Genomic DNA, 16,013 nt, shown 5'->3' on the forward strand with positions numbered 1-16,013 from the left:
TGGAGGATGTGAATTTCAGATAAAAGCAAAAGAGGTACAGAAATTCAAGATAGAACACAAAGTTTCATATGCAGAAGCAGTCAAGAGCTGCCAGAAAAGGGAGATAAGAACAGAGGAAGTAATGACAAATGAAAAACAACTGGAAATGAATACTGAGACTGGGAACAGAAGGGAAAATAATTGTAATCACAAATGTATAAAGGAAAATGACTTAATAATGACAAAAGAGAACTTTCTGGTATTCATTGTCAAAGTGATTAATGTAACAGCTGTAATGACAAGCAGGTCAGCTAAAATTAAAACAATTCTAGATGCTGCAGCAGAGTTTTTAGGAATTACAGGAATTTCTGCCCATATGATTCATGACATTCTCACTCGATCAACAATAAATGATGCTTCTCAAGTTTCTGATTAGCTTAATGGTTATAAGTATTCTACAATGGAATGCAAGAAGTTTGATTGCGAATGGGCAAGAGTTTAAAAAATTTGTTTTAGAGTTAGAATATAAACCAAATGTAATATGTGTGCAGGAAACATGGCTTAAACCAAATATTCAGTTTGTTTTAAAAGGTTATAAATTGATACGGAAAGACAGGGAAGGGAGTCAAGGAGGAGGGGTAGCTACATTTATAAGTGATGAAATGACGTACAGAGTCTTGGGAGAGGTGGAGGGATTAGAGTGTGTGATGGTTGAGGTTTATTATTGTGAAAATTCACTGGTAATATATAACTTTTATAATCCGTGTAAAAACATTTCAATTAATTCACTTGAAAAGGTTGAAAGAGGAAAGAAAGAACTTTGGTGTGGGGATTTTAATGCTCACAATTGGTTATGGGGGAGTAAAAAAATAGATGATAATGGGGAAATAATAGAACAATATATGGAAGAAAGATCTTTAGTTTGCCTGAACACTGGAGAAGGCACTAGGTATAATATAATTGACAATACAGTATCATGTTTAGACCTAACATTTATTTCAAATGAAATAGCTAATATCTGTGAATGGAAAGTATTAAGTGAGAGCACAATTGGAAGTGATCATTTTCCAATAATATGTCAATTAAATGTAAGGAATTTTAATAGTGGTCAATATCTACAGAATTGCTGGAAATATGAGAAAGCAGATTGGGTAGCATTTGGGAAATACTGTGAAGAAAATTTAGTAAAAGTAAAAGAGGAAACAGTTGAAATATTATGCAAGTCATTGACAGATTTAATAATACAATCAGCTAATTTATACATCCCTATAAGAACTGCAGGTGAAAAAAAGAGGAACATTCCATGGTGGACAGAAGAGTGTAGCAAGGCAATTAAAGAAAGGAATAAGGCATTCAAACAGCTTAGGAAAAACATGAACTTTGATAACATGCTGATTTACAAGAGAGCAAGAGCTAACGTAAGGAGACTGATAAAAATCGCTAAGAGGGAGGGATGGAGAAAATTTTGCTCGACGATGGGGAAAGATACCACCATAGATCAAGTATGGAAAATGTTACAAAATATGAGTGGAAAAGGGAAAAAGAGAAAACAAATACCAGTGTTGATTGAGAAGGATGTAACTGCTATATCAGAAATTGAAAAAGCTAATATGCTAGGAAATGTTCTACAAAGATTATATACTATAGAATTGGGGGACGAGTATGAAGAAAGTAGAAGGGAGTTTATGGAAATAAATCCAAATATTATGCATAATAAAATAAATGGAAATAGTTGTATGGATGTAGATTTTACAGCTTCAGAATTGAAAAGAGCACTGGGGAAATGTGCAAATACTGCCCCAGGTGGAGACAGGATAAGCTACATAATGATTAAACATCTTTCAGAAAAAGTTATTTTATTGATTCTTAAACTATACAACAGAATATGGAAAGAAGGAGTTATCCCAAAAATGTGGAAACAAGCAATAGTAATACCGATTCAAAAACCAATGAAAGATCCTACAAAACCGGAAAATTACAGACCAATAGCATTAACATCAAATTTAGGTAAATTAATGGAAAAAATGATAATGAATAGAATTAATTATGATGTGGAGAAAAAGGAAAAATATAGCAAATATCAGTGTGGTTTTAGAAGAGGACGATCAACTATAGATGCATTAAGTAAAGTCACTAATGAAATAGAAAAAGCAATTAACATGAAAGAGTTTATGGTAGTCGTGTACTTTGATATTGAAAAAGCATATGATACAGTATGGCGAGAAGGATTGTTAGCTAAAGTTGATAAAATGAACATAGAAGGAAAATTATATAACTGGATAAAACAATTTCTGAATGATAGAACATTTATGGTTCAAGTGGGAAATGCTCATTCTTCATCTTTTAATGCAGAAAACGGTATTCCTCAAGGCAGTACTATTAGTCCATTGCTTTTTAACATAATGATTAATGATATTTTCAAAGACTTAGGACCTGGGATAGGAAGTGCTCTTTACGCTGACGATGGAGCTATATGGAAGCGAGGAAGAAACCTAAAGCAGGTACTTAAAAATATACAAGCTGCGATAGATAAGGTAGAAAAGTGGAGTAATTTTTGGAGATTCAAAATATCGATCAGTAAGTCATGTTATATGATCTTTAGTAGGAAAAATAAGATATCAAGTGACATTAAATTATCAATATATGGAAAATCATTAGAGGAGGTTAAAGAATTTAAATATCTAGGGATTTGGCTGGATAGCAGGTACACATGGAAAAAGCATATTGAGGAAGTGGAAAAGAAGTGTAGGAAAACTTTAAATGCAATGAGGGCAATAGCAGGCAAAGAATGGGGAGCAGAGAGATCATTAATGCTCACAGTGTATCAGGCTTTAATAAGATCGGTACTTGATTATGGGTGTATGATATATGCGGCAGCATCAAAGACTATTTTAAAAAGACTTGATAGAATTCAATATAGAGCACTTCGAATGTGTATAGGAGCAGTAAAATCAACACCGGTTAATGCTTTAATTGTTGAAACAAATGAATTACCATTATATCTGCGTAGGGAGAAATTGGCGCTGGCGTATTGGTCATCTATTAAAAGCTATGCTGGAGAGAACATTGTAAAAGAAACTTTAATGGATTGTTGGGAGTATACAAATAATAGAGGAAGAGGATTTGGATGGGATATACATAATATAGCAAAAAAAACACCAAGTATTTGATATAGTGGGTAATAAAAGCCCAGTATGGAGTGAAGTCCCCCTATGGATAATACCTGAAGTTGAAATTAATCTTGAGATCTTGGATAAAAGAAATGAGTGGGAGGAATCAGGTACACTCAAACAAAATGTATATAAGCATATAGTTGGAAAATTTTATGGGAGTACACAAATGTATACTGATGGATCTAAAGACCCAGACAAGGGTGTTACAGGAATAGGAGTGTGTGTTCCTGATTTGGAGGTATTTATAAAAAAAAGAACAACATCAGAACTGTCAATATATTCTGTTGAAATGGTTGCTATCATTGTGGGACTTATGTGGGTAGAAGAAGTGACACCAGACAGAGTTGTGATTTGCTCAGACTCTGCTTCAGTATTAAAATCATTAGCCAGTCATCAGTCATCTAGAGAAGATTTAATGAATGAAGTCTTTACATTAATATGGAGAATCCAAAGGAAAGGAATTCTAGTTGGGTTTTGTTGGATTCCAGCACATATAGGGGTGGTGGGAAATGAAATAAGTGATGAATTAGCTAAAAATGCGACTAAAAGAAAAGAAATCGATATAAATGTTCCATTAAGTAAAGGAGAAATTAAAAGTATTATTAAGAAAAATGTGACAATACATTGGCAAGAAGTATGGAATACAGATTTGAAGGGAAGAGGTCTATATAAAATCAAAAGAATGTAGACACTAAAATGATTATTCATGGAAGGAATAGGAAGGAGGAGGGCATAATTACCAGACTGAGACTGGGGCACACCGGATTGAATGATTCATTGTTTTTAATTGGTATACATGAGAATGGATTATGTGACTCTTGTGACGTTAAAGAAACAATTGAGCATGTAATATATGAATGTTTAAAATATAGAGAAGAAAGAAAGGAACTAATTGAATATCTTAAGGAGAAAGGAAAGGAAGATAAAGATATAGGATACCTATTGGGGTATGAGTTTAATTATGATCGTATAGGATATAGGACTCTAATAAATTTTTTATATAATACAGGATTAGATAAAAGGATATAATAAAATAATATATAACTAATAATAATATAACTAAAATATAACTCATGTAAGTAAATAAAATAAGTGCTCTGTTACAAGTCTAGAGATTAAGGAGTTCAGTGTGCAGGGGGGAGGAGCTGAACACGCAGCGTCAACCGGCGACTGGACTCTGAGGTCTGTGGGATTGGGGCAGAGCAATCACAGAATCTGGTTGCACAACTAGCACAGTAGGTGGCGATATGCACAAAGAATGCAATTCGCCAAAAAACGAAGAAGAAGAAGAAGAAGAAGAACAGCCCGAGCGCCATTACAGATCCGCAGTGATGCGCGCGTGAGGAGCAGGCCGCGACACACTTCATCCACTCCACGGAGGACAGATCGAGGCAAAATCGCGGATTTGGATGCATTTTTACCGTCGCTGATCCAGAAAAATGACGTCCAGCAGCACCAGCGTGATCCAGGTGACGAACGTGTCTCCGAGCAGCACCGCCGAGCAGATGAGGACTCTGTTCGGCTTCATCGGCAGCATCGACGAGCTCAGACTCTTCCCTCCAGAGTGAGTCTAACGCAGCTTTTACAAGCACCGGAGAAAACTGCACACATTTCTATACACAAATCTTTATTATTCTGCTGGTTCGTGCTGATTGAGGTCGAATATAAACACACCCATTCACACTCGATCCGTTTCCGACACAGTGAACGCGGACACGCTTCGGATTTAACAGTTAAAGCGATTATTAATGTATTTGTCTTCGTATTTTCTGTATTGTGTGTATTAAGTCGGTCGCTGCACTAACAGGCGATGTTTATTATGGATATTGTACGATTTGAAGTCGTTACTTTGTTACGTGAAGACGCGTGACGTCACGCACATAAATCAGCGTGGACGCGCAATTCAGTTTTTGTGTGCACGTGTTTCGTGCACGCTTTGTGTAAATAGTTCTTGCTTTAGTTGTGAATTTTATAATCACCAGATTTCTATTACAATACAATCAAATAGTTTTTATAGCGCTTTATATAATGCAGATGGTTACAGGGGTAGCTCACACCAATATTTACATACTGCTTACTCTTCCTCAAGTGTTTCCAAAATGTACTTTCGTTATTCTGTTGAACATAAAATATAATATTTTAAATAAAGCTGGAAGTCTGTAACCATTGACGATTAAATATCGCATCTAATGTTTAACTTAACATAAAAATGTGTAATAAACCCCTGATGGTTTAGAAGTACTGGCGGGGATTGTGGTAAAGTTGGTTTTATATTAGCACATTCAGATTTTGGTAATATAATTTCAGAAAAGCATTCTTGGCAAATGCTAAACATTGTTCGCAGTCGATGAAATAGTGCTAATGTTGTTTTGAATTCATACTTGCATGTAACAAAGTGGCGTAGCAAACGATATACAGACTTTTCATAGCTGATAAACACGTCTATCTCTTTTATTTTTAAACAATAATTAGTTACAAATTAGGCATGAGATTCTGACAGTATGATAACCTTGGATAAAAATATCATGGTTTCACGGTATAGTGATTACTGCTCTTATATTTGCTCTTTTTAAATGTCTGGGTAACAAACAGAAACTTTTTCCCTTTTGAACACAATATACTTTATTTAGAGAAATATTTTTTCAGCAGTAAACATGTCAGGCTAAATTTAAAGAATCGATTGTCTTCGTTATTTTCAAAAGCACTGTTTTCTTTACAATTCAAAACGGCATCTTAAGATATCCTTTCTGCTGGATATACTGCTGTCCTAAAAAACAAATAAAAAAGGTAAATAAAAAAATCTTACACTTACATTAGGAACAGTATAGCAGAACATTCTGGTGGTTAACCACGGTATAACTTGAAAACGGTTATCATCCCATGTGTATAACAAATATAATGTGTTAAGCTCATAACAGCATGCTAATTAATCAGTTTTAGCCTTTTAAAATTCTACTTTACTATTTTATCGAGTGCAAAATTTCAAATGTGCAAATATAAAATCAACTTTACCTTAATCTAAATTTAATCTAAATTTACCTTAATTTACTTAAATAATAAGTAAATTTACTTTAAAGTGTTGGATTTACTACTTTATACATTTATTTTTTGTAAACTCCCTTTTAAAGTAGATGAACATTTAATATTAATCTGACATGCAAAGCTTCATAATTGTGAAGCAAGTTAAATACATAAACCGCATTACTATTTTTTTTTTGTCATTTCGTTGATTTGGTTCAGTTTGCATTTCATTGTTGAAGGATGTGATTGACTTTAGAGCAGATTTACTGATGCAAAGCAGAGACAACCCAACTCCAAACAACTGAGAGGAAACTGAAGAAACCAGGCGTCAATTCACATTTTAATAGAACAGTAATTAACCCTACAGTATGAAGGCTAGCTCTGGAAATATTTAGTTTACAACATTGCTGTTGTTTGGCCTGCACACTGTTGGTAAATACTGAAAATTCTATTTGTGATATTAATACAGTTTCCCACTACAAAGAATTAAACATTTTAGATAGTTTTGGAGGATTTTGTAGGCATCTACATAAAATATAAGGTATTTGGGCATAGAGGCATTGCTCGCAGCTTTTGCTAAATCAGGGTTGCGATTTAGTTTTAATAACCCAACCCCTCTCTATATGGTGACCCTGGACCATAGGACCAGTCTTGTTGCGTGGGTCTATTTTTGGTAATGACAAAGAATGCAAAGTAAAGGTCAAAAATGTGATTTCTCTTTTCCAAAAAAACATTAGAATATTAAGTAAAGATCATATTTCATTAACATGTGTTGTAAATTTTATACTGCAAATATATCGACTTCATTTGATTATTAATATACACTGGCAGGAATTTAATTCAGACAACTTTAAACATGATATTTCTCAGTATTTCAATTTAATGTTTTTAAGCCCACAGTTACCTGTTTTTTTTTATAGTTTTATCTCACCCAAATATTGTCCAATCCTAAAATCAGTAACACGTTAAAATAAGTTTGCATGAATGTATTTGCTAACATGAACAAACAATGAATAATAGGTTTATTACAATATTGTTCATTGTTAGTTCGTGTTAACTGACTGTGCATTAAAGTAAACAAGCATGAATATGTCTAAAAACTATAATAAATATAAACTGATTAATAAATGCTGTACAAGTATAGTTTATATTAGTTCATGTAAGTACGTTAACCTTATTGAAAAAGTGACCTTAACATGTAATCCTTAATGGAAAGCATGTTAATTCAGCTTTCAGGTAATGCATGTCTAATATAAGCACTTGAGACTGATTTTGTGTTCTAGGGTCACGTATGTAAGTTTGCACACACTATTAAAAGGCTTTTTAAACCGTGAGCTAAACACGGCTTGTTTTTAGACATGGGAATGCACTCTGTGAGACTAACGTCACTATTCAGTCAGGCAGGGTTTTTCAGTAGCTTGTAACTAGTAACTTGTTCTGTGCTTTTGTTGTTTTTCACCCATCGAAAAACATCAGGCCTCCTCATATCTGCAGTGAAGGTAGGACGCTGCTGGATCTGATGCCGGCAGATCTAAAACTGAGCCGGATCAAATCAAATTGAGCCAAACGTGAATATTTCACTGCCCTGTGCGTGCGTGTGTGTGTGAACTGTGTGTGTACACCTTGCAAAAGCTTCTATATTTTTTTTCAGTGATTCTCCCTTGCCTGTGACTTCACGTGTATGTTTTGTAAAGTTCCACGAGCCGGAGTCAGTCGGAGTTTCGCAGCATCTGACGAACACCGTCTTCGTGGACAGAGCGCTGATCGTCGTCCCCTTCGCTGAAGGTTTGTGCCACTCCTTTATTGTGTTTACATGTTACACGTAATCAATCCCTTCGCAGTGTTGGTGACGGCTTTAGTGCAGTGAACTCCAGCGGCCGTCACACACACCTGAACGCAGTATGGGGACATTCACACAGAACTCGTTTTCATTTAAAGTGCTCTACTTTTTGTGTTTTCGATGTAAACGTGCACTTGATGGATGTGCGTGATCATTACTCTTGTGTCTTTTTTGTCAAGTTATAAGCGGTTTAATTTGTACATGCAGCGCTGCTTGTTAATGTCAATTTCAAAGCAGTGGACCAATCAGAAGAGTTCGGAAGTGGGACCGCTGCTGCAAGTTTCTGGTGTTTTAATGCTGCGTTTTGTGTTTTCCCGCGCGCGTGTGTTTAGAAGCAAAGACGTGTTCAGTGTGAATGAACCCTAAGACTGTATATACACTCAGGTGAATATTTGAGAAATGATGGGAATTAGACACCCTGAGTGGCAGGCGAGCTCATGTTTAACTCATTGCCTTTCCAGTTTAGTTTCATTTTTTTTGTTAAACTTTTCTCTTTGTCATCTGTGTGTGTGATTTTTATAGTGAACAAGGCAATTGCAGAGCCGGCAGATGTCTGAGAGTGACCCTCTGCTGCCCTGTAGAAAAATAAAAGCGGCGGCCCACGTGTGTTTCCCTGCTGTAAACTATAATCCTCTCTCTTGTGTCTCTCCATTCAATTCAATTGAGCTCACAGACAAAGATCGATCCGTCTTTTCTTGTAAAGCACTAATGTTTAGCCTCAAATCCTCTGATTGAACTGCATGCTAATCAGACACGAGATAATCCACGGTAAGATGAGATGTAGCGCATTTCTGCATGAGTCTCTTGCACATGTATATGTGAGGGAAAACAGCGCTTGGCAAGAGCGTAATGATAGCTGAACGCAGGGCTTTCCCTGCGCGTATGTGATGATTTGTCCAATCTCCCTCCAGTATTTCAGCTTTTTGAGTAAGAAACAGTCTGAGAATGTTCTTTTGTTCCTCTCCACATGACTGAAAAGGCCTGAGAAGCTTTTTAACGGTCGTTTTCTGTTTTTTGTTGTTGTGTTTTCCAGTTCTTTTCCCTGGTTCTGCAAGTCCTGTAAACCAGGCCCAGCAGAAAATGCCACCCAACAGTTTTGTCTTCTGCAGCTTGTCCTGTTTCTCTCTCTCTCTCTCTCTCATATGTTCTCTCTATCTCTCTCTCTCAGCTCTCTCTCTCTGGTGTGTGTGTGTGTGTGTGTGTGTGTCAGTGATGATTGTGTCATTGGAGTGAAATATTAATTTCAGAGGCGTTCACCCAATGGACTCCATGCACTCACCAAACGTTCATTTGTCATTTAACTCTAGTTATTTCTCTTCAGCACTTTTTGACACACACAGTCTGTAGTTGAGTTTAAAACGGGCTTTTGCTGGAAGAGGTCCTTTCTGTTGTATATCTGTGTCAAAATCCAGCAAGTTTACCAAAGGTAAAGGCAGCTTTAGCTCTGGAATACCAGCAAAAGCCCCGTAATGTGTTTATTTTTGTGCTAGTTCTGGTAAGTCACAGCATCAGTGGTTTAATGAACTGTCATTTAATGCTGACACCCAAATCATAAACTCTGTTTTGTCTATCTTGATGTCTCTGTGTGCTTTATAGCGAAGCAGCCGACCTGAATCGCTTGTTCATTATACAACTTATGAAACTTGAGAGCACATCCCAGTGGAGATCCGGCTGTGCTTGCTTACATTTGGTTCATGACTTAAAAAATCAAGTTCAGGTGATAACATCTTGGCAGTGTGTCTAGTGTCATTTCTTTTCTTGTAGTATTGTGCACTTCATGCTATTGTTAAGGGACCTCATGTGTTAGCTTGCTCTGACAAAGTGAGTACTGATGTCAGTGCACATTATCTTGCAAAAAAAAAGAAAGTTTGAGTTTGTGGGTCTGTCTGTCTGTGTGTGCGTGGAAAGCCGCGGCGTGCTTTAACTGTGTGTTTCTGTTCTGCAGGAGTGATTCCTGATGAGTCCAAGGCTATGTCTCTGCTGGCTCCGGCCAATGCTGTCGCAGGATTGCTTCCAGGAGGCGGACTCCTCCCCACCCCCAACCCCGTCCCATCTGTGAGTGTCAGTCTCTGTAATCCGGGGCTATGGTCCTCCCTGCACTGTAGTGATGCCGGTGTGATTTGTGTTGTCAGATTGGTGGCGTCCCTCTCGGCGGTCTTGGAGGACCAAACTTGGACCCGATGGCAGCTCTGGCCATGGCAGCACCCAATATAAACCCACAGGTTTGACCGTTTTCTGCTCCTTCAACAGTGGCCAGACCTCATCTAGCCTTTGAACAAAAATAGCTAATGTTGAGTGCATAGGGCTGGACAATATGACCTATATCAAAGCCTTGATTAATGGAACTCTTAATCTCGTTTTTGATAATTGAATAATTAATAAATTTTTGATGTAATAAACCTTTTATCCCCTCTAATAGTTCATTATCATTTGCATAGTAAATATACTCTTAAATATTAAAGGTCTTTTTCTACACGCGCTAGTAAACTCAATTACGTTGGTTTTAAGTTGTTAATTTTAGTTTCAGTTAGCTAGCCGGTCTTAAATTTGTTGTAAAATTCAGCATTTATAACTTTAGCATAACTGACTTGCAAATCCTGAAGCTGTTCATGCAGCAGGACTCTTTGACTAATGCTTGATGTGTTTTTCTTCTCAGTCGTTGTCAGCTGAGCAGCTCATGAAGCTTATGGCATCAATAGACCCCAAGTAAGTTCATCAAACATCTCATCTGCGATCATGCAGTTGTGATTTTAAATATAATCCACATACATGGTATTGATTAAACAGAGCAGTAAAGGGACCGTTTACCCAAAAATGAAAATGTGATTTATTCATTGTGTGTTGCTGCAGGCTGAACCCTCTGGCAGCTGGGCTCAATCTGACCCCTGGACTGAAGGCAGACGCTTCCAATAAAGAGATTGAAGAGGCTATGAAGAGAGTGAGAGAGGCGCAATCTCTGATCTCTGCTGCCATCGAGCCTGGAAGTGAGTAGCTGTTTCCACTCATTCATTCATTTTCTGCCGCTTTTCCTGGGGCTCAGCTCCTTCTTTACCACAACAGACCGGTACATTGACCGCATTACTGCTGTACAAATCCGCCTGTCAATTTCCCGTTCCATCCTTCCCTCACTTGTGACCAAAACCCTGAGATACTTAAACTCCTCCACCTGGGGTAAGGACTTTCCTCCAACCTGGAGATGGCAAACCACCTTTTTTCGGTGGAGCACCATGACCTCGGACTTGGAGTTGCTGATTCTCATCCTCCACTCGGCAGCAAACCACCCCAGTGCATGCTGAAGGTCCATGTTCGATGAAGCCAACAGAACAACATCGTCTGCGAATAACTGTTTCCACTCAAAGATGTGAATTGGATTCATGCACCAAACTGGAATATTGCAGCGTTTCCATCCAGCGAGAAACAGAAGAGTTTAGACTCCTCAGCTCCTGCAAAAATATTGCTGAGGAGTGGAGTCTGCTGCACTGTTGGGATTCTCCACTGTGGTGTTTGTTCTTTATTAAATGAGCTGCGCTGCAGAAGACTAAATACAATGAACGCGGTGAAAACAGTGGCTTCTGGAGGCATGAGACGGGAGCGCAGACAGATGCTCAAGACACTTCTGGAGGGAATAATAGAAGAAGAAGAATACTGAAGCACTGTGATGACGGAGGGCTGAGGCCTTTTACAATCAGCACAACATTTCAGATCTGCAACAATGGAGAGCTGGAAACATGGAGAGCTGCAGACCAACATTAATGACACAAAGACCCTCACACACACATTTATATCTGCAGACCAACATTAATGACACAAAGACCCTCACACACACATTTATATCTGCAGACCAACATTAATGACACCAAGACCCTCACACACATTAATATATGATCAGCATCTGATCAGCGCTGACGAAGCGCATACAGTTTATTCACTAAAGCTGTTTACAGCAGACTTTGTGTGTTTAATGATCAGATAGAAAGTTTATCCTGCTCAGTTGTTTTCAAATGTATGCCATTTCCATTACGCTTTATTTACTGTGATTATTCCAAAATATACATGACAATAGGAAACCTAGCTAATGACCCATCAGACATTTTGCTCATGTAAATATTGAAGGATGCTAAACTAAACTGTTTTTGTCTCTCTTTAGGTAAGAAGGATGATAAACGAAAGCGCTCAAGATCGAGGTCCAGATCCAGACGCAGGAGATCCAGGTCCCGCTCCAGACACCGGTTCGTCTTAATCATTACAGTTTGAGCTGAAATTTGGGCTAATCTGCACAAATGTGTGAGCACAGCAAGTTTAATCTAGTTTTGCGTTTGTAAATTAGTTTTATTTGGTATTATTTTCAAGTTTGCTGCACATTTCAGTTTTAGTTAATTCCAATAATGGTTTTGTTGGTTTTAGTTTAGTGTTAGTAATTGTTGTTAATCAGAGTGGACAGAACATGTTTACATTTTTACATTTCACTTGTGCAAAACTTTTAGTGATAAAATATTTTAAACCAACTGAAGGTAAACCACACACATGCAATGAATAAAAGATAAAATGATGAAGAATTCAGGAGAACTTCATATTAGAGAAGGTGTTTTAATATGTTATGTTCACTAAATAAAACATCAGAAGCTCAATATTTCAGGTTATGAAAATGTCTTTAGACCAGGGTTGCCCAAACTGGATCCTGGAGGGCTGCCGTCCCTGCATATTCAACACACCTGCCTAGAAGTTTCTAGTATACCTATAAAGAGCTTTGACTAGCTGATTAAGGTGTTTGGGTTGTAACTGAACTCTGCAGGACACTGACCCTCCAGCACAGAGTTTGGGCACCCCTGATTTTGATTAAAATCTTTGACTTAGTCTTAAGCTGCGGTCACACTAGAGTTTGTGTGTGAAATTCTGTCATACAGCACCAGGAAAAGGGGCGGGATTAAACAAGATGAATAGATGAAGCCAGCGATTGCTCCATCTTTTACATTTCTGTCCAGAGAGGTCATGTATTGATCCTCAATTGGTCTCACACAGTCAAGTGATGCGATTTCGCAGGTCAGAGTTCACACAGCTTGTACTTTGCAGTGCAGAAACTTGTCACACGAGCTTGCGTGTCCGTGCGTATGAATGGAAGTCTATGGGGAGAAAAGTCCAGTGTGACCGCAGCTTTAGTTTTGGCTTACTATGATGATGTTGTGACCGCAGGCGCTCCAAGAGTCACTCCAGGCGGAGGTCTCGCTCCAGGAGCAGGAGGAGGTCCAAGAGCCCCCGCAGGAGGAGATCTCACTCCAGAGACCGCAGCAGACGCTCCAGATCCAGGTCAGTGTCAGTCAGTCCTGGGATGCAGGCAATAACTCCGTTTAATTAACTATAATACTTTTAATAACTCTACACAATTCACTATTAACCATGCTTTAATTTGTTAGGGTTATAAACAATAAAAGCTCTGTGAGGGCATGTTTCTGCTGCACTTAAAGCAAAATCAAAACCATTATGCCAGCAGTTCATTGATTTTAATTGTGAAAAGAGAAATAGTTTCTCTTATTGTTTGCTTTTATTTTGTGATGTGAGCTTCAGTAAATTACAACACTACAAGGTCTATACACAGTTATGTTAAGTTGTTGAATATAAAAACTAATCAAGCGTGAAATTAAAATCTGAACATTTGAATGTCATTATCAAAACTGATTGATTTATATTGATAACCGTAGATGATTTTGCTCACTATAATGGTTATATAAAAATGTTCATGGCTTTTCATCTCTAGTGAGACACTCGGGTGTCTCCAGGGTTATTGTGGAGAGATGCTGGTTTGTTTCCTCACAGATGTTTGGTTTGTTTCTGATGTAGAGATCGGAGGAAGGATGAAAAGTACAGGAAACGGTCAAAAACTCCACCCAAGAGCTACAGCAGCGCCAGACGCTCCCGCAGCACCAGCCGGTCAGTCAGCACTGTTTATTTTTATTCACTTATTTTCCCTTTGAGTTTTTAGAATCACCAGAAACATTCTAATTCATTGATAAAGTTGCCATTTTAAGATTATTGAAAGCTCAGTTTTCTTTTATAAATATCAGATTTCTGTAATGAGCAAGTCTGAGTAAATGAGTTCATACACGCTTTATTGTAGAACTCTTTACCATCAGAGGTTTTCTGTGAATGTTTTCTGTTGTCTTTTAATTAATGAATTACTTTTTCAACTGTTGATTGCCTAATAAATTAAACTAAAGTTAAATAACATATGGAAATTACTTTTTTATTTGATCAGCAATTTGTTTACTATTGAAATAACCACAGAGTAACATTTGATTCTATATAATATTATATGAATTCTACTGTTCAATAGTGATAAATCTGTTGTAATAAAAACTTCTGTTTTAATATTCAGAAACTTGTCCTTATTTCTATTTGATATATTTGTTTAGCCCTACTTTTGATGAATTCACCCAAAAAACTTAAGAAATTCATATTTTCTTTGGCACAGAAATCATTGTCAATTTACTTTTTGATGAGTGCATCATTTAATTAAGAAATAATGTTAAACTTTCTTTGGTTTGAATTAAAATCCAATGTTTCTTCCTCCAGGAAACGGCACAGGAGGAGTCGCAGCATGTCTCGATCACCCAAAAAATCCAGATCTCCCAAGAGAAAACTGTCCCGCTCGCCATCACCACGCAGGTATTACACACACACACACACACACACACACGCACACACACACACACACAGTTCTACATGATCTCCTTTCTCAGTCACACTTTAACCCAAAACATTTCTGTCAGACACAAGAAGGAGAAAAAGAAGGACAAGGACCGCGAGAGAGACCGTGACCGAGACCGCAAAGAAGATCGCGACAGAAACCGGGAAAAACGGGAACGTTCCACCAGCAAGAAGAGCAAAGATAAAGACAAGGATCGAGACCGGAAGTCTGACAGCGAGAAGGGAGATGTGAAGGTAAACACGTCTTATCAGTTCAACAACGCCGTGTTTCCCTCAGATGCTGGCTTCAAAACAAATGCTAGATTATGATTACTTATAAAGTCAATGCTCAAATAGAGGTGAATTACTATAGAAATACAATACAACAGAAGTCAATGGTCTCCAGCATTCTTCAAAATATCTTGCTATGTGTTCAAACAAATCGGTTTGAAACGGGTGTAGAGTGAGTAAATTATTGTATAATTGACATTATTGAGTGAACTATCACTGTAATCGGTAGTGAATTCTGCCTTGTGTCTGCAGGTCACTCGAGACTATGATGAGGAGGAGCAGGGCTACGACAGCGAGCACGAAGAACACGAGAGGAATTCAGACGCTGCTTCATCACCGCAGGCTAAAGAGCCGCTAGCAGACAGCGCAGATGACGCCGGACGCGGAGAGTCTGACGGAAACAGCGAAGACCAGCGGGACGAGGACATGGACATGAGCGACTGAAACAGCCACTGATCAGCGTTTGAGATGTATTGATAGAGTTCAGATGCAGGAAAGCTCATCAGTCTGAACTGCTCCATTCCTTTTGGGTTTTTTTTTTAAATGCATCTGCTGTATTCACTGGTACACGCTCGTCTTAAATGTTCCCGGATTTTAGAGCTGTTTCTTTCCTCATGGCTGATGTGGAATGGTGTTATACTGTATATTTAGTGTCAACTTCTCCCTGAAAAATACAACCATTCGCTATGTCTGTCAGCAGTTTATATTTAAAGCAATTACCCTCTAATTAAAAGTGCTTGGATGACATTGTCGAGCAGTGTTGATTTATTTTTGTTTTTCCTTTTAATGAAATTGCATTTGTTTTTTATAGTTAGCCTGAGTTAGTTGGAAATGTTTGTCTTTTTAAAGTTGCAGAACTTCACGTAAACTGGATAACGATTTCTCGCAGGTAATTCAACAGTTCGCCTGTATCTGATTGTGTTTTTCTGTAGTGAACACACATCTTAGACTGTAGTTTGCTAAGAAAATGACTTGACTGTACCCGTTTGCAATGTTACAAATTGAAAATAAAACTTCATAGAAAATTC

At 37.7% G+C, this 16,013-nt stretch overlaps 1 protein-coding gene across 2 annotated transcripts; it reads left to right on the forward strand.

Moving 5' to 3' along the window:
- The first annotated feature begins 4,457 nt into the window (after nucleotides 1–4,457).
- Nucleotides 4,458–16,013, forward strand: srsf11 (serine and arginine rich splicing factor 11). 2 transcript variants are annotated; one of them, XM_056468585.1, is made up of 12 exons: nucleotides 4,458–4,716; nucleotides 7,825–7,958; nucleotides 9,959–10,068; nucleotides 10,146–10,235; nucleotides 10,670–10,719; nucleotides 10,864–10,997; nucleotides 12,161–12,242; nucleotides 13,204–13,317; nucleotides 13,849–13,938; nucleotides 14,581–14,673; nucleotides 14,778–14,949; nucleotides 15,238–16,013. In XM_056468585.1, the coding sequence occupies exons 1-12, from the start codon at nucleotides 4,592–4,594 to the stop codon at nucleotides 15,427–15,429; spliced, it is 1,386 nt and encodes a 461-aa protein (XP_056324560.1). In that variant the 5' UTR covers nucleotides 4,458–4,591; the 3' UTR covers nucleotides 15,430–16,013. The 2 variants fall into 2 exon arrangements, with proteins under 2 accessions (XP_056324560.1, XP_056324561.1); XM_056468586.1 differs by lacking the exons at nucleotides 4,458–4,716; nucleotides 7,825–7,958 and adding an exon at nucleotides 9,246–9,730.

The sequence above is a fragment of the Danio aesculapii genome, chromosome 11 (genome assembly GCF_903798145.1).
Source record: "Danio aesculapii chromosome 11, fDanAes4.1, whole genome shotgun sequence".
Lineage (NCBI taxonomy): Eukaryota > Metazoa > Chordata > Actinopteri > Cypriniformes > Danionidae > Danio > Danio aesculapii.

Coding starts and splice junctions, on each gene's coding strand:
- srsf11 (XM_056468585.1), top strand. CDS start 4,592: ATGACGTCCAGCAGCACCAGCGTGATCCAGGTGACGAACGTGTCTCCG. Junction 10,069..10,145: donor CCCCCAACCCCGTCCCATCT/GTGAGTGTCAGT, acceptor TTGTGTTGTCAG/ATTGGTGGCGTCCCTCTCGG. Junction 12,243..13,203: donor AGGTCCCGCTCCAGACACCG/GTTCGTCTTAAT, acceptor TTGTGACCGCAG/GCGCTCCAAGAGTCACTCCA.